The sequence below is a fragment of the Platalea leucorodia genome (assembly GCF_965183815.1).
Source record: "Platalea leucorodia genome assembly, chromosome: 9".
NCBI classification, from domain to species: domain Eukaryota; kingdom Metazoa; phylum Chordata; class Aves; order Pelecaniformes; family Threskiornithidae; genus Platalea; species Platalea leucorodia.
In genome coordinates, this window is record NC_138831.1 from 50373506 (window position 1) to 50400693 (window position 27188).

The 27188-nt window shown below is 55.5% G+C and overlaps 1 protein-coding gene across 1 annotated transcript in view; it reads left to right on the top strand.

Annotated features, from left to right (window-relative positions):
• Nucleotides 1-13825: 13825 nt before the first annotated feature.
• Nucleotides 13826-27188, top strand: part of CORO2B (coronin 2B) — a gene marked incomplete at its 3' end in the record, with an annotated part of 29132 nt that continues 15769 nt past the window's right edge. Inside the window, exons 1-2 of the mRNA XM_082321345.1 lie at nucleotides 13826-13892; nucleotides 22548-22748. Of these exons, the coding sequence (XP_082177471.1) occupies nucleotides 13842-13892; nucleotides 22548-22748 (252 nt within the window). The 5' untranslated portion in view covers nucleotides 13826-13841. The remainder of the gene's footprint in view (nucleotides 13893-22547; nucleotides 22749-27188) is intronic.

The window sequence follows — 27188 nt, forward strand, 5'->3', positions numbered from 1 at the left end:
GGGGTGGGCAAAGAGTTAAAACATGGCTTTTTCTCCCCAGAGCCGAGCTCCCCCCCCCCCCCCCCCCCCCATCCTTGCCTGGCCTCCCTGCCTGCCCCTGCCTGCCCCGGCCCCCCCCCCGCGCGGGAGGCGGCTGTTCCGTCACCGCGCCGCGGGCTGACATCACCGCCGCCGCCGCGCCGAGGACCGACGGCTTCGGCTGCTGGCCCGGGCGGGCTGCGGGCTGCGGGCTGCGGGCTCCCCGCTCTGCTGCAGCCGCCGGAGCGGCTCCTCCGCAGGGACAACGCAGCAGCCGCCTCCCTCGCCCCCCTCCCCGGGCGCCTTTTTTTCTTCTTTCATTTTTTATTCCCCCCCCCCCCCCCGCCTCCCCTCTGCGCATCTCCCGCTCCGCCCGCGGAGCCTCTCTCACCCCTCCGCCACTGCCCCGCATGACTGTCACCAAGGTAAGGACCTGCCCTCCCCGGCGGGGATGCTGAGCCGGCCCCGCGACCTCCCGCCCCCGCCCCGCTGCCCGCAAGGTGCCGCGCCGAGGGGCTGCGGAGCGGGGCCCGCCCGCCGCCTCCCCCCGCCCCAGGTTGCAGCTTTTTATTTATTTTTATCTTATTAGATTTTCCTTTATTTTTTTTTTTTTTCCTCGCGGCTCCCGCTTGCTCGGCCCCTCCGGCTCGTCGCTGTGCTGCATTTTTAACCCTTGGAGCTGCCGGCCGGGGGGGCCGGGGCGGGCTGCGCATCCCCGCGGGCGGACCCCGCTCTAAGCCGCTTTCCGCGGCCGCTCGGCAGATGCTGCCCAGCCCTCTACAGGTGGCTGCCGGCTTCTCTGGGCGGGGGGAGACCTCGGGAATGGGGCTGGGGGGGGTTAAGGAGCGGGCTGGGGGGGCTGGGGGGTGGAAGGGGCTCGGCGGCGGCTGAGCAAACCCACCCCGAGCAGAGGCGCCGGGTGTGGGAGGCGATGCGGAGCCGCTTTGGTGCCCCGAATCTGCCCTCTAACCGTCTGCTGGATCAGCCTGAGAGCTCTGCTCTCCCAAATTGCCGCCAGTGCTGCAGAGGGGAAGGTTTTGCTCTCTGAGGACTCTTTCCCATTTCTCCCCGTCCCCACCATCCCTCGTACCAGAGAGCCCAGTTCACCTCCCGCACGCCCCATCCCGCAGCGGGTCGGGGTTGTGCCAGGGTGAATCTGCCACCGGGGTGGTCCAGAGCACCCAGCATCCTGCTGAATTAGTGCATGACATGGCAGCGTCCGGAGGAAAGGGGCCACCTCTGGACTGTGGGAGCCGTGGGACTTTGGGACCGAAGCGGTCCAAGCCGGACCTGCTTGGCCCAAGCCCTCCCGCTTGCTCTGCGGCCCCGACACGAGGATGTGGTTGTGCTGATGAGTCTAATGGTTCATATATTCGAGGGGAAACAGCAGCCCCCCTGCCTTGGGAAGCCCCCCGAGCGAGGGGCTGCCTGGCCCCGCGGTGGGCAGGGTCTGGCCGTAGCTGGAAGGGGCTCAGCGGGCTGCGATCGCCATCCCAGGGACGGGAGTGACGGGGTCCCTGCGGGTGTTCGGTGCCACACCGCTGATCCGGGCTGTGGCACGGCTCACGGGGCCACAGCGCAGACTTGCCAGGGCATTGGGCATGGCGCTGAATTAACTAGCTTGGTGCATGTGGAGTGGAGGCAAACGGGGCTGAAGCTGTTGTGGTCCTTCTCCGAGCCCTGAGGCAGGACGTGTCCGGGAGGGAAGCAGTAGCTGTGCTCTGTTTGCTGCCTTTCACCCCAAATGTCGCTGCCCCGCTGGCAGGAGGGGACACGCAGCAGGGGCACACGTGTTGGCATGAGCGCACTGGGGACATCCAACGAGCCTGACGATGCTCCAGGGCCGGCGCTGTGTGTGCCCAGGCTCCCCGGTGAAGAGGCTGCCGGGGAGGAATCGCTCTCTCCCGTCTTTGTCCTTAGCAAATAACTTGCATTTTGCCTGTTTGGCTTTTGCTAGGCGGTCACCAGCGTTTGCATTTGTTGTCGGGTATTTCCACGTGCCTCGTGCTGTGTCGTGCTGTCCCGCAGTCCCTGCCAGCTCAACAAACCCACCAGCATCTGTGTTCAAGAAAAAGTGTATTTCCAGCTCTTCTGGGTGCTGAGAGAGGGACTGATGGATGGACGTGGAAGGTCAATTGGGTTGAAAGAACTACAAACTTACTGATATCAAGTGTCACAGTTTTAAGCCAGGCTGACTAATTTGTAGTGCTCGTTAACAGATTTTTTTCCGAGTGCAAATTGATTTATTCAGAGCTACGTTGAGAAAAGGCTGCAGGGCTGCAAGGAAAGCACCTTCAGTAGGACGGGAAAGGACTCTGCTGTTAATCTTTGGGGAATGGAGGTGTAAACTGGGAAGATCTATACTGTATGGACAAGAGTATGCTTTCGCTACAGCAGTGTAAAGCTCTAATACACCCTATAGATATTATTTCCTGCAATATGGACTATGCTGGTGCAAGCTAAAGAAAGCCCAAGAGCAGGCTCCTGACCTGCCACGGCATCAGCGCCGGGGGCTTTCCAGGCAAGCTGGGACACGGACCCCAGCACCGAGGTGGAGAAATTGTCCTTCACTCACCGGTCAAGGCTGGCACGCATGGCCCAGGCTGATGTGGCGGGGGAAAAAGAAAGGGGCATGAGCACCCGTGGGAGAGGAGATGCTTTTTCTGTGTGTTTTTGGCTGCCAGGAGTCAGTGCGAGGTGGTGGCTCGGGGAAGGGTCCAGCGCCCCGAGGCTGGAGAGGAGGGGGGCTCGGGGACGGGGATCGTGCCTCTGTTCCCGTGGTGGGGCAGGCGAAGGGGGAGCCCCGGGGGGCTTCTGGGGTCTTTGCAGCCTGCCCAGCAGCAGGTGTCTAACTAAAACCAGTAAAGCCCACAGCTCCCAGCGCTGCCAGGGACAGGTATTTACAGCGGTCCTGCAACAGCTTTTCCCACAGTGGGGCCGCTTCCCAGGCGGTGCTGGAAGCAGGAGCCATGGGTAGGATTTTACAAACTTTGCAAATATTCCTGAGCAATTCATCCTTAGAGGAAAATCGATTTGAAAAGCAGCCTGAGGCATGGGGAGGCACAAAAAGCTTTTCTTGGGGTGTGTGGAGGGGCTGGGGGAAGGCAAGGAGGGGGCAGAAATCCCTGCTGTCAGTATGTGAAACAAGTTGGTTTCATCCGTGTCTCAAGCCACCCCCTTCTCTCCCACAGGAAGAAATGCAAGCAGCCGCAGCGCATCCCCAGACCTCGCTCTTTTGGGGGAGTTTGCTACCCGGGAGAGTTTAAGCAGGTTATAAATAGGATGGAGAAGGATCGATTGAAATGCAAAAAGAGCCCACGCCTCATGCTTGGGGATCTGCCCAAACTCTGTGACACCCCCCGGCATCGTTGCATTGCATGGCATGGCATGGCATGGCGTTGCCTTGTGTTGCATTGCATGGCACTGCTTTGCGTTGCATTGCGTTGCATGGCATGGCATGCCATGCCACACCAGCTCTGCCCGGCCAGGGCTTTCTCCAGGCTCTGCAATAAGAGCCACGGAGGTGGTGGCCTTCAGTAGAGAAGATGCTGTAGGAATCAGAGGCAACTTCATCCCTGCTGTCGATCAGCTGGTCCTGCAAGGGTCTGGGGCTCTGGTTTGGTCTCTGTTGCTTGCAAACAGAAAACCAGCCCAAATGCATTATGTATAAAGAAAAGGGTCCGTGTTACAAAGCTAAACAAGTCTCCTTGCAAAAGCAATAGGCAAACAGTGCTGACAGGCCCGGGTCTCATGGCAAATGGGGAATTGCTCGATGGCTGTGGTTTACCGGGGCTGGGTGAGTAATTCCTCACCCCGGATGACTTTCTGCTTTATACCAGCAGGAAGAGCACGAAGCCGGGCTGATGGCGGGCGGGCGGCGTGGGGCTCGGGGGAGAAGGGATGTGAGTCACAGGATGGAGAGCAGAAGCGGGAGGAAAGAGCCCACGGGTGGGCTCTCTGGATTTCGTTGCCATCGAAAGGGTAATGGGATCTTTGGGGATACACAAGTGGGAATCCTGCGGTCAGGGAGGGGCTAGACACATTGAACCTCCGAGCAGGGGTTGTGCTGGGTGTGTTTGGCAGGCAGAGGCATGGCAGAAGCCCCTTGGTATGTCAGTGGTGCTTCCAGCTCCCACCCATCGTCAGAGGCTGTTTCCAAAGCCCTAAATAGAATTAACCGTGAACACAAGTTAGTAGGGGCCTGGGGGCATGTTAATTTTGGCAATATAGTTTTAAAATGACTGGAGGTTTTTCTAAAAGATGCAGTTTAAAAGACGATGCCATCTGGGAGGTCCCGCAGCGTGCATTAGCCTGAATTATCCTATGGTCTCCTCTGGCTTTATTATCTATTAATTGGCATTAGTGATCGAGCCACGCTGCCTAGATAACAGCTCCTAGTTCAGCAAGAAGATGAAGCCAAAACCAAAACCCAGAGAGGAAATCACAACTATGGCCTGTCGTGATCAAACACAGTAAATAAACGATGCCCTGACACGGGTAAATAGTAATTACCGCAGAGGCCCTTGACTGGGAGGCTACGGCTACAATGCCGCGACGGCGGCAGCCGAAGTGCCGTTCCCGATGGCGAGGCGCGGTGTCCTCTGCCTCGGCGGTAAGGGCAGGTTTAGCGTGTCCGGGGCAAATGCTGATCCCATGGAAAAGCTGACACTGGTTCAATCAATCGAAAGCTTGGTTGGAGGCGCTGGGCCAGCTTATCAGGGAAAATGGCTTTGCAGAAATTAGGCTTTGGACAGCACGGCTTGACTTTATTTCTGGAGAAATAACGAGTCTTCTCTAGGCCGTTTGCTAAAAATCAATTTGATGAAGCACTGTGTGTGCTCTGATGCTTGAGAAACGTCTCCAAATAATATTAATAAAACTCATGTTAATGAATTAGGTGCAAGCTAATCAACCTATCTAGCAAATAGATTAACGGGATCTATCATTGCATGGGGTTTTGCTCATGGTGTGCAAATCAATAGGGCTCCTTTAACCCTGAACCCAGCCGGGGCTGTGCAGCGGGGAGCGGGGCCAGGTCCCCACGTAGGACCGAGTGTCCCAGCGAGGCGCTGGCACAGCGCTGTGGCAAAGGACAGATGCTCTTCCCGGCGGGAGAGGGGCACGGAGGCAGCGGTGAAGGCAGAAATAACCCGCGGAGGGTGCGGGAGGAGCAGGGCTTTTTCCGCTTCTTGCTGCCTTAACATCCTTATATTTTTAGCTGGGGTTCAGCGATGTGGCTGTTGGAAAAGCCTCACTTGTTTGGGCTGCCCAGGCAGAGGTTGCTCATAAATAATTAACCGTGCAAAATGGGTTCCCGAGGTGGGTTCGAGGCAGGTAGGGAGGGGTGGCGGCTCTTCTGGAGGAGCTGCTTTGCAGCATGCGATGGGTGGAGATCGTGTAATGGTGTGTGGTGCCACAGCTGGAAGGAGGTAAGGAGGCCACATCGCTTACCAGCTGGCCCGGGATGGAACAAGGCAGTCAGCGCTGAATTGTTAATAAAGTACAGAACAAGTCCCCTTGTCTCCAACAGTGTGGATGTTCACTAATCTTTAGCTTTGGTGGGATTTCTGGGGGCTGGGAACAAGCATAACGGGCCGCTTTGAGGCTAAAAATGGCAGGTCCCCGTTTCAAGAAGTATTACTCTCATCAAAGGCAACTTGTCTGGCCTGCGGCTTTTTAATGAGTTTTAATTGTGATTCAATGCAGCGTTAATCTGGCGCTTTAATATTGCCCGTCTGTGGCCAGCAGGCTCGCTGGGCGCTGTAATTCATACCCTGCAAATGCAACGCAGGGTCCCCTCCCCTTCTTCTTCTTTTCATGGAAATTTTATCAAATGATGAATAGTTCAATTCATTACCCAGCTAGCAGAGAGCTCGAAGGAGTCGAATCCTGGATTCCTATCTCCCGAGTCAGTGTGTAATTACCCAAATCTGGCAGCAGGCAAAATCTACGTGACGGAGCCAGCTGCTAGAGTCCCCCACAAATCTGTGAATCCCATCGTTCCCGGGCTGGGAGGGGACCAGCGCCAAGCTCAGCTCCCAGAAATCCCGCGCTCCTTTGTTCATCACAAAGCTGTTGGCAAAGCCCCGTCACTGCGGCTCTCCGGCCGGAGTCGGTCTGCAGAGCCTCGAGCATCGCCGTGAAAAGCCTCAGGAGCAAAACTGCCCAGGGGGAGGCTGTGCCAGGGCGGTCCTGGAGCAGCCGAGATGTTGCTTGAGTTGCACAGAGCAGAGAAATTGGGCTAAAGCCTTCAGAGCCGAGCCCAGATTGGGGTCGTGCTATGGCATGCAGCTGGTGAGCACGACAGGGCCCCTGCTTGATGGGAAACCTGAGCATCCTCAAGCAGGGCAGGGTGAAAGCCGCCTCGCTGCCCCAAAAATGAGGCTTTCCAACCTGTTGCTCCATGCTCACGTAAAAGCACGGCCGAGGAAGCGCCTGCCCCTGCTCAGCACTGGGATGGGAGGTGTGCTAGCAAGCGGCAATGCACTGCCCTCCCCGTCCGGGTGCCGACCGCAGCCCCCATCCTCCTGACGGGATGCAGACCTGGATTTTCCCCTCTCCGAGTGGTGGTTTCTTCCACCGACAACCTGCTGTGCGAATCCCTCAAACAAGCTGTCGGGCCTCATGGAAAAATCCTCACCCACCTCCTGCGCCGAAGGGTCAGGAATAGCCGTGCTCCAGCCAAAAAGCCCCGTGGTGCAGCCGGGAAAGCTGCTGGGGCCAACTGGGGCCAGCCCGGGGACGTGGCCATGCCTGTGTTGGGGACGGGGGGGATGCCAGCGCTGGGCATCGCTGTCACAGAGTTAATGCTGTTTGGTTTTGGTAATGGGAAGGACCTAAAAGGCTGGTTCCCTGTGTTGTAGGGCTGCTGGGGCTGTCACCAAAGCCCAAGCCGTTAGCGATGCAGGGATGAGGGTCCCTCTGCATCCGTGGCTGTCCCTTCGGACAGCCCAGCCCTGGCTGCCCTCTGCTCTGAGCATCCCTGCTCTCCTGTACAATAGCTGCTATAAATTCCCCAGAGAATAAAAGTCTCTCTGTCCGTGCACAGGACTCTGCACACCCGCCCCGAGGCATGCCGGCCCTCGCAGGGGCTGGGGGAGCTCCGGAGTGATGGGGGCCACATCCTGACCCATCCATGCCAGCAGCACCGGGAGTGCGGCTGTGATGCTTGGGGGTCCCATGGCTGCAGGAAGGCTGGGGCCATCCCCATGCTGGCTGCTGGCACCCAGAGCCTCTGCACTGGGTGCTTTGGGGCTCGATATCCCCATCGGTGAATGAGGGATTGCGCAGCCCATGCTATGAAATCCCTGCTGGCAGCTGTGATAAGCAGCACTTTCGTCATGTGGGGCTGGGGGCCGGCGACGAGAGCGGGGGGCTGGAGCTAATCCTAATATCATTAGGAATGAGCTGCCTGCAGCTGTGCTGGCGCCGGCGGCTGCACCCCGGTGCCTCTTGGCACCCAGCATGTCTCGAGTGCGTTTGGTGAAGCCGAGGTTCAGGCTTCGCGCCCGGTGGGGGCTTGGGCAGGCGGCAGCAGTGCTGCTGTAACCAAAGGGTTTCCCTTTCTTCCAGGGTCGAGGAGCACCCACGGTTCCCTGAGCCCCGTGTCCATCCCTGGGTGTCAGGACGTGCCCGACGAGCCCGTGGAGCAGAGCAGGGCAGGTGAGGACCCCGCACTGCACCCGCGCCCCGACGGACCCCGGGGGGGACCGGAGAGGGATGGAAACAGCGCAGGGACATGGCAGCCCCTCTCACCCCCTCCATGCCATCTCCAATTGCTCTACAGATAGCTGGGCAGGCGGTTGCATGGCCAGAAATGCATTTTTTATCAAAAGGAGCGCAGCAGCTGCCGCAGCTCTCCTCCCTGCAAAATTTGACCCTGTACCCCAAAGAAGCTCCGTACGTCAGAAGAGAGCAGATCCATGGAAGACTCGGTCCTTGTGGAAATGCTGAGGCCTTTAAGCAAGTGACCAAAAAGCTGAATGTGCACAAAATATTGCTCGGGTGAACATGGGCGAGGCTGCGGTGTGCAGCGAGCATCCCATGCGAGCTCAGCCTGTGGGACGCCGGCTCCTGCGCCTTCCCAGGGGGTTTACAGCTCCGGGTCGGTTCACTATGAACCTCTGGCAAAGAAAGTCGCTTTGGCTGCTCTCGTAATTATATTAAGTGCAAAGAAACCTGATTCCAGAGCATTGTGTGCTAAAATACAAGGAAAAATAGGGAAAAGGCGAGATTGGAGGCTGTGGTGAATGCATGGACATCACGGGGCAGGGGAGGAATAGCGCAAATGTTCCTCCATGAACTTCCCTGGGCTCTTGTTTGTGCCTGAATAACAAGGCTCTGTTCCGCCTCTGTGGCTGGTTTCCCCCTTCCTGGGAGCCGGCGCACAAGGCAGGGCTTGTCCGGGCTCCAGCTCCCCGGCGGGCACCGCGCGGGCTGGCGGCGGGGGGGTCGGTGCCTCCCGCATCCCGGCCCTGGCCGTCCTGTGACCTTCATCCACCCCGGCTCTGGCACTTCCTCGCGCTGGCCAGGAAACGGGTTTCTGAAGCCTGAAATATTTAGAAGATAGTGTTTGTTTTTCTTCTTTTTTTTTTTTTCTCTTTCTTTCCTTCTTCTCTTTTGGAAAAGTTTTGCCCCCAACTGGGATTAACTTCCAAAAAACCCTTGCGGTTTTGTAAGCTGTCCAGGAACGAATGGCTCCGTGCGGGAGCGGCTGGGATGGGAAAGGAGCCGCCGGAGCCTGGGCTGCGGGATGCTGCCCCATGCCCCGAGGAGCACCCCGGGGTGCTCGTTCGCGGGGAACGTTTTGGGGCCTTTGGGTGGAAAACAGCAGGGAGAGGTGTCTGAGCGGCTCACCCGTGCACTACCTCCCTGCTTTCACAAAGTCCTGGTTGCCAGGATAAATAAGTTTCTGTGGTTCATGTCCCATACAAAGCTGGGGCTTGGTAAGGATTTTTTCTCAGGCTATCACAAAAGAAGAAATGTTAGTGCTCCCAGCAGTCCTTTTTGCCCCGATTTTTTTACCTTGACCCACCGAATAGCATCTTCCCAAGCAGTTTCTTACCCTTGGGGTCCAGCAGCCGCCCTTCTCCCCGCCGTCCCCCGGCCCTTTAACACCCTCACGCATGGCTTTTCACCTCTTTACAATTAAAAAGCAGGTGAATTGAGGAGGGGTTGGATTTCTGTCGTCCTCCCACCAGAGGCTCTCTCTTGTTATACGGACAGCCCCGCTTATTCTGCTTAAAACTGCTGGATCCTGGCTGGAAAAAACCTGTTGTAACCAAGTCTCTTGACTCAGTCTTCTTGACGACGTGTGATGCGATGTGAAATAACGCTCCCGGACGAGCGCCTGGCTTGGTTACCCGCTCATCCCAACACGTGAAAAGAGACTTCTTTTTCCCCTCTCTGAATTTCCTAAAAACCTCTCACGTTGAGAAAAAGCATGCAATATTTTTTGCCCTCAAGGAAACATTATTCAAAGAAGCTGGAGGAGGGAGGAGGGTAAAATCCTGTGGTCAGTGACCCAGGGCAGCTCCGCGGGCCAGAAACGCTTTGTGCTTCATCAGGATGTTTCCGCCAGCTTTGCGGGGTGGGAAGGAGTTGGGAAACAGAGTGGGAGGAAAATTGTGCTTGTTTACAGAATTTATTGACGAGCCTGAGATTTGTGTTTCTTCTCAGCATGCGGGCCCAGGAGAGGTTTGGTTTGCCTCCCCCGGAAGGTTTCCTGGGGGGAAAATGGTCCAAAATGGGGCCCCCGCCGGCAGCGCAAATGCTGGTGCCGGGGATGCTTTTTGCATCCTTCCCGGGCAGTCCGTGATATCCGTGGGACCACTGGAGCGCCCGGGGTGGTGGGAAGCAGCTCCGTGGTCAAGGAGGGACGGGGACTCGTGGTGACAGCCCGGCCCCATGGCCAGGAGACATCTGGCCTCACTTGGTGCTTTTTTCCCAGCGGCTTGGGAAGAGGAGAGGCTTTTCCCAGGCAGTCAGGGGTCTCTAGAAAGAAGAAATCATTGAAAAGTTGAACTCCAGGGAAATCCCAGTCACTTCCTTCCAGGCTGGAAAAAACTCAGCTGGCAGATATCACTTCAGAAATGTTCGTTTGTCTTTTGTCTTTTGTTTAGACCATGTTAATGGGATTAATCCTTAATATTTGTTAAATCAATCTACTGCCCTTTACAAGTTGGATAAACACAGAGCTCTTTTGGCCTCTTCTTGTCTGTGCGCTAAGGACAAGTGGCTTTCCCAAAGCGAACCATGCCTGCCAAAAATCCCGTCTTGGGCCCCCCCACCCCGCTTCGGGGTCACCGTTGTGGAGCTGGGGTGCACCCCGCACCCCAATGGGTGCAGAAGCAGAGATCTGCTCTGGCTCTTGGCAGCTCAGCCCCACTTTGGGGGGACCAAATCAGAGCAGCGCTGTGGGGGGGGGGGTCTCAGCCCCTTGGGAGCTCTGCCCTGGGCTGTACGACTGCTTGATGTCCCCAGTCTCTCCTCTGCCTGGACATTGCCCCAGTGCTAATATCATCACAGCATCATACGCCTAATCATAGCATTGATCTTGGGCGCAGGGTGCTGCTCGTCCTGTCGGTGCCGGCCACTGCAGAGCACCCACTGAGGTGCTGGAGGGCAGGCACAGGGTGAAGCTGATGCGGGGACATCTGGATTTGCAGCACAACCTTGGAAACCCCCTTTCGGAGCATCCCAATGTGGTGCTGTCCCTGGCCCCCGTCACTGAGGCTGCTCTGGCAGGGCTGTGGGATGCGGGCACGTGGGGCAGAGCCAGGGCAGGGGATGCTCAGGCTCCTGCCATCGCCCCACGGAGCTTCCCGGCAGCCCTGGTGCTGCTCCTTGGGACACAGCTGAGCGTGGGGCAGCCCAAACGCACCCCTGGAGTGCAGCCGCTGCTCCTGCAGCGCTTGTATCTCACTGTTGGACTCGGTGTCAGCAGGGTCCGGCCCCCTCCCCTGCCGTCCCTGCCAGGGGAGAGGTTCAGTGCAGGGATGCATTGGTGGGGGGCACCTTCCTGGGGCGCAGCAGGAGCGGACGGTGCCAGCCCACCCGTGAAGGAGGCAGCCAGGCCACGTCAGCGCTGGTGCTCCTGCACTGCGAGGCAATTAAATCCATCAGCTCATCATTCACTATAGCAAACAGGCAAATGCAAAACCCCAGGAGTAAGGGCGCAGTGAATTCAGCATCAAACTCCAAGCCTGGTTTTTTAACGCAACCTTAACCCAATGTTTGGTCTGAGGGCTCTCAGATGTCCCACGTGCCAGCGTACGGCTGGCAGCATCCCCTGCCGCGGAGCAGCGTCTGAACCGGGCACGGGGAAGAGCTCTGCCATGGGGGAGCCGCCGGCGGGGAGCTGTGTGGGGTGAGACCCGAGCTACGCCCCACACCGGCCCCAGCCACCTCCGCGGGACAGAGGGGATGGGAACACGACAGCCTGTCTTATAGGAATGTGCTCTGCTTTGAGGCCCCACTCGGTGCATTTATTCCGGTGTTTATTAGAGCCCAAAGGTGTTTCCTGCGGCTGGGTGCAGAGCTGAAGCCATTCGCGCAGCTTCCCTCTGCCGCTCCAGCTGTTTGTGCCATCAGCCAGATGCATAAATAAGGCGAAAACAAGGAGCTTTGCTGGTTACTGTAGGATTTGGGTCTCCAAAGTGTTGTCAAGAGCAGGCTGAAGGGCTCTCCCTGGCTCCGTAGACTGTGTGTGTGTAAGGGGCTGGTGGGGATGGGGGAGATGGGGTCTCTCATCAGTGGTACGAACATGCACGAGCCATGGGACAGACGCTCCAGCACCGCGTCCCGGCAGGAGCCAGTGAAAACGGAGCCAGTGGGGTGGGATGGGAGGAGGAGGACCCTCTCCCTGCACGGCTGATTCACCTCTGCCCCCCGAGAGAAGAGGGGCTGATGGCACTTCATCCTGCCGTGGGTGCATGTCGTGGCGAGGGATGCTGCCTCGTGCAGCATCAGCTGGCAGGGGCGAGGACCGGCCTGCCCGTGGCTCTGCAGGCTGCTCCGCTCTGCCCGGCACGCTGCCCCGGGGCTCCACGTTGTCTCGATAAAGCAAAAATTATGCAATTGCTTATCAGCTTTTCATGGGGATCAAACCCATATCAGGGCCAGGAAAAAAAAGCTTCTTCCCTAGGAGGAGACTCTTTTCTCTGTTCTTGAAGATTTATAACTAATTTGGGATACGTATAATAATTTTTTTGCTGAGGGATCAAAACCTGCATGGATAAACTTGATCTGAAAGAAAAAGGAGCTTCAAGATGCTGATGGCATTTGGGACTGTGTCGCTGGTGCTGGCAATGGAGCATTTCCAGGCGGCATTTCTGCCCGCTGGCAGCCATGGAGGGGCTTGCATGGGTCTCCATGGGGCCCCGGGGCAGGGGCTCGCCCGGACCGGTGCCGGGGGCAAGCAGAGCTGTGACCGTCCCCAGCCCCAGCCCGGGAGCCACCGCACTCTCACGGCAGCAGGAGACGGATGAGGTCCCGTGGCACCGCTGATGTTATCCTGGACTCAAAACTACCGAGCCATCCAAACCGTAATAGCTGCATGGCGGCTTAATGGGGAGCTTTATTCTTCATTATCGACATAGCTATTCTGTAATGGGATGTGCAGTTTTGCCTGTCTCGTAAATACCCATCATCTGCTTTTTAGTGGTCAATATATAACCCTGAACCGACCTCATACAACTATCAAACCCTTCTTCCCCTCCGGCCCCTGTAGCTTCCTCAGGCCGGCAGGACTTAGTTTCGGGGCTCTGACCACCATCGCTGCTGTGCTGCTACCCGGGGCGTGTTGCCAGCCTGGTACGGGTGTGCGGGGCTCCGGCTGCCGTCCGTGATGCCTGGGGCTGCTCCTCGGGGTGACATGGGCTGGGAACGCCTCAACAAGCTGCATCCATCAGCCTGGGCTGGATTTCATGCAAACTGCCTTTTTTCAAATGTCAAGGAAGTGCTTCTTGCAGAGAAGCACAAATGCAAAAATTGAAGCCTTGGAAATTGCACCATTTTAAAAGTTTGCTTGGTGGCAGGGTACAAAATGGCTTTTCCCTGTGGCTGAGTGCAACTCCCCATTTCTGGTGCTTGCAAAAGCCGGTTGCGCTGAAAATATCCAGCAAAAAAACGCTCTCCCTTTTGCACTTCCCCGAGGGGAGGCTGCACAGAGGCACCCCTCGCCTGCCGCAGCCCCCGCTGCCGTGTCAGGCTGTCCCCGTGCGGGGCTTGGGGCCTGATCCTGCCCTGGCCGCGGCAGGCAAGGGGTGGTCATGCCCGCACCGGTGCTTTGGGGGCTCTGAGCAAGCAGCTGACTCGCTGGCAAACTTTACCTGGGCGTATGAATAGATGTTGCTTTACATCCCGCTGCTGATCCCAGGGTTTCTGGACAGGTTAATGAGTACGTTACCGGGCTGCGTATGAGTCAGGTAATGTGCTGTGTACGTAAAAGCCTCCATTTGCTAATGGTCTCAGGAGCAAAACCTATTTGTGTTGGAATTACTTTGTTCTCTAGAAGAAAGTAGGTGGCAAAGCGTAATTATCCTAAACGGGGCTAGCAGTCACCGGGGAGGAGGACACGGGGGTCGGCGCGATGGCTGCTGCCGGCGGCTCGTGGGGCTGAGCCTCGTGCCCTGCCGCCGGCGATGCTCCGGGTCCTGCAAAAACTGCCCGGGAGCAGCCCCGTGGGGTCGGATCCTGCCACACATTGCCCAACGCCGCGGCGCGGAGAAGCAGGAAGGGTTTGTGTGTTTTATCTCAGCCTCCCGGGATGGTGAATTGAATGTTTTTGCTTTCCCTCTCTGCACAGAGCTCTTGTCGAGTCAATGAGAGACCTCCACAAGTCTAGCGTGCTGGGAAGCAAGCACAGCAGCCTGGTGAGTGTCCCGCGCAGGGCATTTTAATAAGGCTGGGACAGAGAGATGCATAGAAACAGCAGCTGAAGCCAAGCAAGCCAAGAGCCCAACTGGCTGGCTCTGCTCTGACGGTCTCTTGGCACAAAAGAGAAACCACTTAATTTACACCGGAGACTCGGCATTTCTTAGCCCGTCTGCTTTTAAGTCAAGCTCGGGCTGTAAATGCACCCAGGTGCCGCGGCCGAAGCATCAATCCTGCAGCAATGCTGCATCTGGACTTCCAGACATGTTTGGTGGCTGAGCTATGCCTGCACACTGCAAACATGTGTTGCTCTCTGTGGCGGAATTGTTATTAAAATGAAGAACGGGATGTGCCTAAATGTTAAATCTTACCGAGCCTCGTTAGCATGAAAGCCATTAATGTGAACAAAAGCCGTTTTCAAGGTTGAATTGAGAGGCATCAGAGCATTAGAGTACTGGAGAGATTAAAATCAGCATTTGTTTGGCTCTAATCTAACGTGCATGGAACAATAAGCGTTTGATGACTAATTTTGGCAATGCTGGGTATCTTATCAAAATATAGCTGTTTAACTTCAAGCTTTTCTTTAGGGGGTGGATTCCAGCAGCATAAATCCTACATACCTGCTTTGCTAACGCACGGGGCATGCACTGAGCAGATCCCACCCGCCGTGTCCGGAGGAGCCTGGGCAGGACACGTCTGGGGGTGGCACCGTCCTGCTGCAGCCCGCGAGCGGCTCTGCCAGCTCCCACTTGTGCATTTTCCCCTCCGAGTGGAAGCAATAGCGGCTTTGCTCAAGCAAAGCGAGCGGGATGGGTTTGGGGCGGGGAGGTGGCTCGTTTTGCTGTTTGCCAGCGTTGATTTAGGGTGTGAGCACAGCCCTGCTCGTCCCAGCGCTCCGCAGGCGCAGGTCCCCTGCCGCTGGCCCTTGCGGGTCCGGGGCTCCCCCTCAGGTCCATGGCCAATATGCACCGTGTCCTTTGGGAAGGGCTTTAATCCCCCCTTGGCCACGGGGCTCCTAAAGCCCCCAGTGCTGATGCTCCCACTGGGTGTGGAGGAGCACTGGGACCAGAGCAGGGTCGTGCTCGCCTCGCAGGGACTTCGGGGATGATGGCTGTGTCCTGTAAGGCACATGGCAGCATGCTTGGGAGCATGGCATGGCGACAGGTCTGGCAGTGGCTTTTTCCTCTAAAATAAGCCCTGATGAACTACTTTGGTGTTTTCTTCCTTGCTCTCTGCACATGGGAGCTGTGAGGAATGTCCCCAGGCAAAGGCAGGGGGGATCGGGCAGCCCTGTGCCTCCTACAAATGAAGCCGTCTCCTTGGTTAAGATCTGCCAAAAAGCGGCTCTTGTTTTTGCCCAGTAGCACTTCATTGCCTTAATGGCTGATCGATACTCAAAATGTCAAACTTGAGCACCGCTGACCTTTCTAATGGAAAATAACTTCTGCCCAGCGGCTGCCGGGGATGCGCGGGCAACGTGTTAGCTCTGGAGAGGAGAGAGGGAAAATCACCCCACGCGAGGGGGGCACAGGGGCATTGGGGGGGGGGGTTGCAGTTGCATTTGGTTTTCTTTGTACAAAACTATGCCACCTTCGTACAAAACTGGAAAGGCCCAGGTGGGGAATGCTCACCAGAACCTCTGCCTGCGCCAGGAGGAGGAATGAAAACAGGGAATAATGTGATTTTGGAAAGGCACTGTCTCCTGGAGTGCCGCAAAACCCCTCCTGAAAGCCCCAGATTTTCTAGACAAAAAAATGAGTGTTGGTTTTCCTTTTCCCAACACACTTTTTCACGCAACTATCTTTTTCTTGCTAGTCAACCATAACCCTGCTACTTAACCATGGACAGAAGAATAAGTCAGACAGGCACGATGAAAGAGCACTGGTTTGCCATTAAAAACCTCTCTAAGGGCATGGGAGACGCTACGTGCCATCGCGGTAACCCAAAGAGCTGCCGTGGGTGCCCCAGCCCCGTGGGTGCCGCAGCTGGGGGGGCACAGTGCGAAGGAGAAAGGGCTCCCGCTGTGCCGGGCTGGGGGTATCGCCGACCCCCAAAAATGACTGCCTTGTACAGGTGAAAGCAGAAATTCGTTTCCGTGAAAGCTCTCATGATTGAGGCAGATTAAACGGCGCTATATATAGGATATAGAGATTTTTAAGGGATTACAGTCCACTGCGCTGTGTGACTGCCTATTGCAGCGTTAGGGGCTCTCTGCGCAAGCTCTCCCTCCTGGCTGCTGTTGCCAAGACTCCCGATGCTTGAAAAGATGCATTTAAAAATAAACACATTGAGACAAGAGCTGTGTCCTGCTGCTGCTGGTAGGCAAAGGCTGGAGCTGCCAGTGGATCAGAAAAGCCTCCAAAGAGGGGTTGGGGTTTTTTGCTTCTTGTTTTCTTTTTTTTTTTCCCCAGGCGAACGGCAGTGCCGTTCCCAGGGGGACGTGAGCAGAGCTGGTCCCTGTGGGTATCGTGTCTGCTGCTGGGACACGCAGGTCAGATCTGCCTGCCCCACGGCATCGGCTCTGCCCGGCTGATGGGGGCTGCAAGGCGGGTACCCGTCCTCCATCCTAGGGGAAAACCTGCAAAACAAAAAGTTGTTTGGGTTTGGTTTTTTTAATGCGATTTCTCCTGAAGCTGCTCTCTGCTGTAAAACTGAATGGCAGCCTGAGACACCCACTTAAAATCTTATTTCCCCACCCTGCAAGAAGCAGGAGCTCGCAGGGTGCCCAAGCCGGGGCAGCTCTGACCCCTCGGCAGCCGCAGGGTTGCTTTGCTCCTCATCCCAGGGAGCTCCCTGCTGGGGATGCCTCCATTTCTTGCTTGTGTCGGCCCTGTGATACATGATGCAATATTGCAGCTCCCGGGATAGATGGGGAAAAGGAGGGAAGTCAGCTCTCTGCAGCCTCCACGCACGGACCAGCCCATGCTCTCGGAGAGGAAAACTTGCCCGTCCCTTTCCCGGTACGGGCTGCAGCCGCTCCTCAGCATCGTTGCCTTAATCCAGCCCTGTTGAATGTGGAAAATCTCTTGCTAACCGACCTACGTGGCATCCTCCTGTCCATCTTCTCCCCATATCTGCTTTTGCAGTGGGGCAGGGTCAGAGTAAGATATTAGTGCAACTCTGCAAAGGTGCCAGGGAGTGCAGCAGGCTTCACCCGGAGCTGCAAACACCAGGCTCCTTGCTTATAATACTGTCCCTGGGGTCTTTCCCCACCTCCAGGCCTGTGTGTTTTCCTCTGGTTTTGAGGAACAGCACCAAAACTGACGCAATGACACACAGAAACAACCCGCCGCTCCTCTGCATTTCTCCTTCAATGAAATATTTTTGCTAAATGAGGGATGTTCCCCCCAGCCTGAGTGCCCGGCTCGGCGCGGACGCCCGGCGGTGGCAGATATCGTTGCTCCGATTATGAAACCTCAATGAGCTGCTTTGTTCTTTTGTTTGGAGAGGAGGAGCGGGATGGAAGCGCTGCCAGGCCATCCCCTCCCCGGGGCTGCTGGGGGAGCAGGGGTAGGGGAGGACGGGGAGAGGGATGCTCTGCACTGGCCCCTATCATTGCTCCGGGCTCCCCAGCTCACCCATTTTCTGCTCTAACTGTTGTTACAAAGGAGATTTCCACCTTCCAGCTTGGGATTTTGGGACACGCTCTTCCCCTCAAGCACTTAAATAAGTAAAACATTGCAATGAGCCTAAAAACGCCGGAGCGGAGCGGAGAATTTCTCTGCTGCTGCTTGTTTCATGAGGTTGATGTTGATGCTGAATGTTGTGATTGGGGACGTGATTTATTTTATTGCCTCACTTCAAAGTGCTTTATATTATTCTTGTTTTTCATGTAAGTTCTGCTCAACTCAAAACAAGGGAGGAGTTTTGTAATGAAAGGAAAAACCGCAGTCCAAGAATAATGCAGAACTAGAATGAAACTTGGAAACAGTGGCACATTAGTCCAATTCTGGAGATGGATGGAAATGACTCCAATAAATCAATAATATTTTTTTTAACGCCTCTGAGCCATTGAGAGTGAGGTGATGGAAAAATAAAAATGCCCATTAGCGTCAGCAGAATGCAGAGAATTACTCAAAAAGCGAGTTTTATAAAAATTATATATTGTAGGAGAGCAAATGCTCTGGATAATAACTTCCAGAATCGCTGGATGTGGCACATCACACGGCGACAGGAGCTGGTCCCTCGCTGCCGGGCGTTCGATCAGAGCCGGGGCCGACCGGGGCTCCAGGGACGTCTGCGGCTTCATGCAAGTGCACAGGGCAAGCGGCACGCAGGAGCTAAAATTAGCAGGATTTTTTTGTTTTCCAGCATCCTCGGTCTTCCCGGAGAGCAGCCGGCAGCAGCGCGCCCGTCAGCTGCGGGGTGATGGCTGGGGGCCTCACAAGCACCCCTGAATTCACCCCGAGTTTCTTTTTTTCATTTTCCTGTTCTAGAGCAGAGAGAGGGTATTTGTAGGGGGAAAATAATTTGCAATGAAAACGATAGGTTCCGAAGAGACGCAATTTTGCAAAATTTAAGTCAAAACCCTGCAAATAGCTTGTAAGTGAGGAGAAAAAGGAAAAGAAATTTGGAACAAAAACCCCAAGAGTTTGAAATGCTGTTCATTTCCACGGTTGCCAAAATGCGGATGGAGCAAGGGTTTAAATTCAAGGGGAAGACAGCAAACGCAACGTTTCTCTTTAAGTTTTGGGGAAAGTCCCTGCCACGGCCACCTCTCCTCGCGCCCCGTGGGACACGAGACACTTCGGTCTCCACACGCAAACACCCGTGCGAAGCCCCCGGCCGCCGTCCCCGTCCCCCCGGGAGGAAGCGAAGGGAAGAGGGGCCAGCGTGGGACCGCGGCGGGGTGGCTTTTTCCAGCCTTTCCTCTCCCGCTTTGTCTTGCCCGAGTTGAGCTCCTTTGGGGAAGAGGCCGTTTTCCTCCCCGGCTGGGAAATGTCGGCACCACCTGCAAAATACTCGGTGCCGGAGGGGAACGCCGAGCTGCGTCCTGCCGGTGTCCGAAGCATCCCTGCATCCCCCCTCCTCTCCATCCCCTCCTCGTCTTCAAAAGCCTTTGCAGGAAATAGGATGTTTGTCCAGCGCCGAACTCCAGCGGGCCCCCTCCGAGCCTGGAAACCCCGGGGAGCAACGGACCCTGCAAAGCAGCACACGGAGGGAAAATAAATAAGGAAATAACAAAGCTATTTCCCACTTGAAACTATGCAAAACTTTTGAAAATTTGAAATTTGAAATTTGAAACTATTGCAGAGGCTGTGGGATAAGAGATTTTCATCCTCCTGGCTAGAAAAATCAACTTTTTTTCAACAGTTTTCCATCATAAAGTGATGTTTCTTGTGAAACCATGTATTTTTCCAGGACGACTTCCCACATGCAACCCGTCGGCAGCTGTGTTTGCAGCGTAAGGGCAGTGCATCACCCTTTGCACGTTGGTGTTTCATTGACTTTCTTCTTCCTGGCATCCCTGAGGTCACTCGGTGGCCTTGCACGTGGGCTTGCGCTCATGTCTGCATCCTTCGGGAGCAGCCGGGTGCTGGGGAAATCTTTCCGGATCGGAGCTGTGGTGTCCCTGGCGGCGCTGCCGCATGGGCTGCCAGCAGAAACCAAACGGCTCCTGCTCCTTCCCCCATCCCCTGGGTGCTTGGAAGCCCCATGAGGTGACACTAGCTTCAAAGAGAAGGTTTAAGTACATATAGTGGGGAAAAATAAATGGAGGAATAAATAATAAAATTAAATGGAAAAATAAAGCTGGCATCTGCTTGGAGACTCAAAGTTTTCATCAATCCAGAACTGAAACATGACTCACAAAAACACCCCAAATGGGATAATGCAATGGGAAACCGGCGATTTTTTTCTCAGCCAGAAAGTATTTCTAGGTTTTGTTTGGAGGCAATGCCTCCTGCAGCCCGGTGGGCTCCCCGGGGAAAGGGCTTCGGGCAGAGCGTGGCTGCCCAGGGCGGGCAGATCCCGCCGGTGCCGGCAGCACCGCCACGTGCCAAACCCGGAGGTGTAAACAGCACCGCAGAGCAAGGCGCCGCTTTCCCCAGGACGTTCCCAGCCAGAGAACACAACCTCTGCCGAAGCCATCTGCCGAAGGACCAGGCGTGAAGGTGTTTCGAAAGCAGACTTTTCCTGCCCGCTCACTTCTTGAGCACCTTGCTCCAGCAACGGGACAAAACGCCGGCAGGAGCAGCCCGCTTCGGAGCCAGACGAAGGGGCAAAGGATGCCGAGCATTTTATTTTTCAAATCAGAATTTTTGTGGATGCATTAGTGTCCCATCAGCTGCTTTTCCCCCCTCCTCCCGCAGCTCAGCACTCGGCGCAGAGCTCCATCCCAAGGCTGATGCTCCCCGCCGCCGGTGGGGCTGGGACCCTCGCGAGCCCCCCAGGTCCCCGGATCTCCCACGCGGCACGGGAGCTATTTCTGGTGCGGGAAAGCCTCTGCCGGCTGCCAAAACCAGAAATCTGCAGGAAAGGGCTCAGCCGGCAGCCGCTCGCTGCACAATGCTGGCTCTGGGCAGCCCCGAGCCCCTTGCCAGGGATTTTGCCGGCCTTTCCGGGCTGTCTGCAGCCCCGGGGCCGCGGGGCGATGTGACGCTGTTTGCAGGAAATACTGACTGGGGTTAAAGGAAAGAAACTCTGGATTTCTCCAGCGAAACAGGCACTTGAGCTTATTGCTTCCTCCCGGCGTGGCGGGGGCCGAGTGGAGACTTGCCCAGTTTTCGGTGAAAAAATGAAACAGGGGAGGCTGGAAAAAAGAGAGATGCGAAAGTGCTGAGGTCCTGGGAGCAGCATCGCTCTCATGTCTGGGGACCACGGCGAGTAGGGAGCATCCATAGCACACACGCCAGGACTCATGTTAAGGGCAATAACACATCTCTGGGCTGCTTGCAGCTTGTTCGTGCTGGCGCTTCGTTTGGCAGCGACTTGTTAAGTTGAATTTCTGGATGCACAAAATATTGGGAGCCCCTTTTCTGCTACCCCCGTGCGGCAGGAGGGGTTTCTGCAGGGGGGGCCGTGGGTTTTCTCCTGCGTGCAGATACGCTACGAGGCATCTGAAAAGTTTAGCGGGGGAGGGATGGAGCAAACGGCCTTTTTGGTAGAATTTGGACGGCAGAAACGAGGGTAAAGTCAAAGTCCTGGGATCACAGAGCAAATTGAGAGCTTAAAAAATATCAAAATACATTTTTGTGCCTTTTTAACATTATAAAAAATGTAATTTCAATATGAAAACTCATCTGTTCAGACAAAGGAAAATGTAAGATTTAGTGAAACTCTTGAAAGCCACTCCTCAGGCTGCGGTCGGGGTGTTTTTCCTTGCCCTGCCTGGCTCCCAACGCTTGGGTAGGTTTGGCAAAGATTCACAGCGTTTTGTTGGACGTGAGTCTGCATTTTTTCAGAGCAGAAACCTTTCCAGCCAAAAATGCCTCTCTGCTCTCATTTCAGCTTAAATCCTCAAGGATCTGTGTCCTTTTTCCTTGCAGCCTGGGGATCGAGACGCGACTCTTTCCAGTCTTAAAGCATTCCCCTTTCAAATTCAGGAGGTGCTGCTCAAAGACGCTGTGCTCCCAAGCTCGTGGCGTTGAGTTTGGGGCAAAGCAGGGACGTGGTCGGAGTTATTCAGGGTTAGAGCAGCCACCGGAGCCCTTCTCTGGTGGTGCCCGGTGCTGAGAGATGCTCTCAGCAGATGACCCAGTGTTTAAGTACGCACTTACGGGCTTTTTTCAATAGATGCCAGTTATGAAGACGTGAGCGGCTGCGAGTCCTCAGGCGTGCAATTACAACGTGTTTGGATAGAGCCGAGCACTTACGTTGCTCTAAGGTGGCTTAAACACTTAGGCTCTTCTGCACACTCAGAGTGCCTTAAATCTTTATAGATTTCATCATGAACGCTTGTGCTACCATAAGAACTGTTCAAAAGAAATCAAAAAAGCAGGTTGGTATTTTTTTATTTAGAAAAAGCAAAGCAGCGAGGACAAACGAAAGCACACTAATTTCTGTGCATGCATCTGCAGCGCTTGGGCTTGCTGTGGGGAAGCAGGATGAGCTGCTGGGTCCTTGGGATCCCTGGTCCGCCGGGATCAGCTGGTGGGATCCCTGGGATCATCTCGTTGTTGGGAGCAAGGGCAGCCAGCCTGCAGCCGGAGCTCCCGCGATGCTGCGGGTTAGCCCACATGGGGACACGCGTGCAAAATAAGCTGAGACAGCTGAACGCAAGGTGTACCAGCTCTCCGATGCTCACTGCCTGCCTAAGTGCTCTTAGTCTGCCCCGATGCATGCTTTCATCTGGTCCAGACCAATCCATTTCCAAGTCATCGCATTAAAAGCCTTAATTCATTTGTCATATGCACATGAAGTAGTAGTGCTGTGTGTTCTAGATAAGCAGTTCATGCTGAAAAGGAGATGAGCTTAAATTTTGCAACAGTAGAGAGCCTTTTAATGCCTTTTGTGAGTGAGTTGTACCTTGCACCAGGGAGACATCTTACATTTCTCTAAGGGGGTGATACTTGCAGATCTGGGTTGCCCCGCTACTGCTGTGCCTCGTCAGGCAAAACCCCTGTTGCAGCACGGGTTGGAAACTGGAAGGCAACTGGGAACCAGCCCGGGTAGGGTATTTTTGGAAGGCTAAGCCCTCTGTGTTTGCCCCGCAGATGTCATGGCGCCCGCAGTACCGCAGCTCCAAGTTTCGGAACGTCTACGGGAAGGTGGCGAGCCGGGAGCACTGCTTCGACGGCATCCCCATCACCAAGAACGTCCACGACAACCACTTCTGCGCCGTCAACGCCCGCTTCCTTGCCATCGTGACGGAGAGCGCCGGCGGGGGCTCCTTCCTCGTCATCCCCCTCGAGCAGGTAAGAGGTTTGGCCCCGGCGGAGGTGACTCCGATCCGGAGCCGGTCCCTAAGCGCGGGTGTGCGGATGCACGCTCCATCCCAGCAATCCCCTCCTGCAGCGGGGTGTGTCGAAGCCTCTGCTGTTCTTTAGTGGGGTTTTCTTGTGTGGGGAAGGGAGGATTTACAGGTGCCTTAGTGAACAGAGTTTTTTCTTTAGGAAGAAAAGGAAACATTTGTTAAAGGCGGTTTTGGCATCTCTCAGTGAGCACGTGGCGGCAGGGCGGGTGCTGGGCACATCTCCACCCTGCCCCGTCGCAGTGGCAGAGGCCAGTCGGGTTTGTGACCCCAGTATCTCACCAACACAGCTCCCAGAAAGCAGGGGAGTCCCTTCCCCTTTATTTGAGCTCATCCATATAATCTCAGCCCTCAAATTTCACGCCCTGGACAGCCCGAGAGGGCGAGCACAGCTGCGCACCCAGTCTTCCTGTTGCAAAACCCCAGGGGCTTTTGCTTTGTGCACTGCAGCAGATGCCACCTCACACAAGATTTATTTTGAAGCCTCCATCACCAAGCCAGAGCCCCTTATGGGCAGCCGATGTCCAGGAGCCATGTGCTGTGCAGAGGGCTCTGGGCTTCGGTTTGCAGCTGTACCCCTCTAAAGCTCTTTGCACGGGGGAAGCGGCGCATACACCTCTGCGTTATTATTATTTGCAGCACATATCCTTTCTCCCCGCCGCGCTGTGCTTTTGCTTCCCCAGCTCAGACTTTCCCCAGCTCTTTGCACGAATACCCACGTGAATCCACACATCTCTTGCTCATGCAATTTTAAACGCTCAGAAATTCAGCTGATGCTTCAGAAGCCGCCCCGTGGGACCGCACTTGGTGTGCAGCTCCTGCCCGAGCACCCGTCCCCGTGGCAGATGCAGAGTTGTGTCTCTTGGAGGAAAAGCTGGGCAGCAGCGACCTGGAACATGACATAAATATTATCTTTGCTTTGCTCCCAAAACTTGAGCGCAGGGCGCTGCCGTGGCGTACCACAGTTGCACTGCTGCTGCTGCTCTCCCACCAGTGCTCCAGTATGTGGACCAGCAGCTCCGAGCTGGTACCCGCATCCCATCCCTGGGCATCCTGCCCTCGCCCCACGGCTCTCGGGCTGCAGGAGGGGACACGGGGCTCCGAGTCACTCATTCCCGGGAGCGTTTTTGGCATCGGAGGAGCTGCACTCACTCCCCTTAAAGATGCACCTACCCTATATAGCTTGAAGACACACCGCATGTGAAGACATACAACATGCATGGGGAGAAGGTGGTTGTCTCTCAGGCTCCCGGAGAGCAAAGTCGCAGTGCCAAACCTGCTGGGATTTCCAGCCGGGAGGGGAAGCCGGCAGAGCCGGCCGCGGTGGGATGGAGGAGCCCTCCGAGCCCCGTCTCCCCACGCCCCGGCATTCCTCTTAGACACTTTCCCCATGTAACGTTCACATCTCTTCTGAATTTCTCTTTAATTTCTGGAGTAGAATCAGCTACAGATGGAAGAAATTATAATCAGCGTTTTAATTGCAGCGCACAGCTTGACTCTTATTAATATTCAAAAAACCAGGAGCTTTGTCTGAGCACTCGGAGCGCTCCCGCTCCATCTCTGCCTCCCTCCCCACGCCGCCGAGCCCGGGCTGGGAGGATGCCTGTCCACATGCCACTTGCTCGTGGTCCTAAATCCTGAGCTGATAACCCGGTATTGCCAGCAAATTACCCTTTTTTTTTTTTTTTTCTGGCAAAAGTAGCCTGGTCCCAGTGGGATAAGAGCAGAGGGAACGCGATGCCGTTTGCAACCTGTTCCGAAGGGATCGTCAGCCCCGTGTGGAAATCCTGGCAATATTGCACCCAATAAATCCCAGCCGGAGCAGACCTCAGCACTCCGTGTCAAGTGGCTGCACACGCCTTTGTACAATTTAATAATTTCTTTTTTTTTTTTTAAATAGGGACTGATTAGCTCATTAAGAGTAAACTCATTTTCTTTGGAAATCAGCAGCCCTCTAATTAATTGGCATCCATATTTAGCCGAACATAATTAAGGTAACCTAGATACTGCAGATCTACTCAGGATTTGATTTGCTGCCATCTTTTTTTTTTTTTCCCCACATTTCTGCCCTCTGTTCTGCTCAGAAATGTTCACCAGAAACCCCCCTGCTTTATGCTTCGAGTGACAATGCATTTGCATACGCTGGGCCATATGTTCCTCTCCCTGCACATCAGAAATGCTGGTTCCTCGTGTATTTACGTAGCGATCGAGTAGATGTGTAACCACTTCTGCAAGGCTGTGTAGGCTGGAAAGACAGAGCACGGCTGCGTTTTGTTCCCCCGTCCCCCCCAAGCCTGTCCTCCCGCCCCACGCTGCGGCAGAGCTGGGGCAGGATCCCAAATTCTGGAGCCTCGGCCACTGGGAATCAGCCTCTCCCCAGCACCGCAAAGGTTTTGTGCTATAAATATCCCCGGAGAGTGGGTGAAGGAGAGCTTGTGCGCTGATGCTCGGGCTGAGGCTCGAGAAGACGATGATTTGCTCCCCAAACCCCAGCAAGAGGATTCAGTCCAGACTTCAGCTGAAGCGTCGAAAATGTCTGTGTATTTTGAGTCAGCATTAATGGCTTGAGCTCCGTCATCACGAGCAAAATCCAATCTTGCTCAGACAGTGCAAATCTGCAGGAAAGCAGCTCAGTGAAATCACATCCCCGTTTGCGGTCCAGCACGGCCCACACTTCTGCTTCATCCGCTCCTGACATGCTCCCGGCACCGGCCGTCCCCCCACGGGCCATCCCTCATACTCTCCGCCTTGTGAAGGGGTGCATGGCCTGAGACGGGCCGAGCGAGAAGGACCCACGAAATTATAGGAAAGCCAGGATTTGGGCTCTATTTTTCAAAAAAAAAATCTGTGCAAAAATCCCAGAAACATCAGGAATGGTGTGGCTACGTTTTTTTAGCAGAGAATGTGCTTAATTAGGAGAATCTGAGATGGGACATTTTGCAGCGGTGTTTTCCCCCGTGCTGCACGTCCCTTACCACCAACACTGAAATCCAGCATTGCCATCAACATCATCAACAGCCCAAAGTCACCCATGGAGGAGCCTTTGACTCTTCTGGGCTTTCAAACACTCCAAGGTGCATTTTGTGGCATTTCCAGGCTTTTATCAGTAGCAATGAAGCATTTCTATCCCTCCGAAAGGAAAGCCATGGCTCTCACATCCATGTGTGACCCCAGAGCACGGATGGGGCCCTGCAGCCCCTGCTCCCCCCCCTCCAAAGGGGCTTCCATCCCTAAACTGTTGTCTTCAGCTTCGGTCTGTTTAGTCTCTAAAATGCTTTAGCCTTATCCAAATGCGTGGAGAGCCCCAGAGCAGAATCACCAGGGAAGGGACAAAAATATATGGCATTTTTTGAAGATACTACACTTGCAGCCCTGAAGCTGGAGACCTGCCCTCCTCCCAGTCCCAGGACAGCTTTTAGCAGCAGTTATTAAATCAAAAAATAAACCAGCGTGTTTGTGCTGAAGCTCACCTGCAACAAGCAGCACCAAGGAAGCCGAGAGTCCACATGCTTTGGGCAGCACCGAGGCTTTGCTGGCCCTGGGCTGGCCAAAACAACTGAGGGAAAACAAGCTCCAGCAATATATAGATCTAGCTCAGCTGTGCCTGGTTTAGTCTGCTTTATATAAACTGGGCTGGGGGTGAGGAGGGGTGTTAGGAACAGTTTTAAGAGGAGGGGTGGCTATGGGCTGGTGCAGAGGCCCCCCTTGGGGCAGCCTTTGCAGAGGCATGCATGCATGCATGCATGCATCGTTTGCACTGCAACAGGAGGATTTTTGTTTCTACCAGGGATGAAGATAGCTTGTTTTCCACAGCCAGACAATGTTATCTGCCTGCATGGCTGAAGGAAGCAGTGAGCAGGAAAGGGGAGTCTCTGTTTATGTGTAGGAAGCTGAAGTCCAAAGCTGTTGCTTGTGCCCGCTGTAGCTGTGCTGGGCTGTGTGTGAGCTGCTCGAGCTGCCCGTGGCATGGGGCAGGTCCCTCACCCCGCTGCCGGCGACGGATGGGTGCATGGGTGGTGTGTGGACAGGGGGGTCCTGTGGGGCTGGCAGGGGACTGAGCCCTGCTGTGTCCCCGTGGGACACTGCTGTCCCTTGCTGCTGCTGCTGTGGGGGTGTCTACAAGCCTGCCTGGAGCAGGGGTGGCCTGTGGAGGTGACAGACCCATTGCTAATCCCCATGGAGGTCCCAAACCTCCACAGCAGCTCTGGGGAGATGGGCATGGGGACAGGGACGGCAGTTGGGCAAAGCCCGAGTTGTGCTGCAGGGAACCGCTTGCATGTATGGCCTCTCCCTTCGTTACCCAGCACGAAGGGATGCAAGAGAGCAGCAGCCCCTGTATCGTGCGGAGCAGCGTCACTGTCCCTTGTCTGTGCGGGATCGGTGG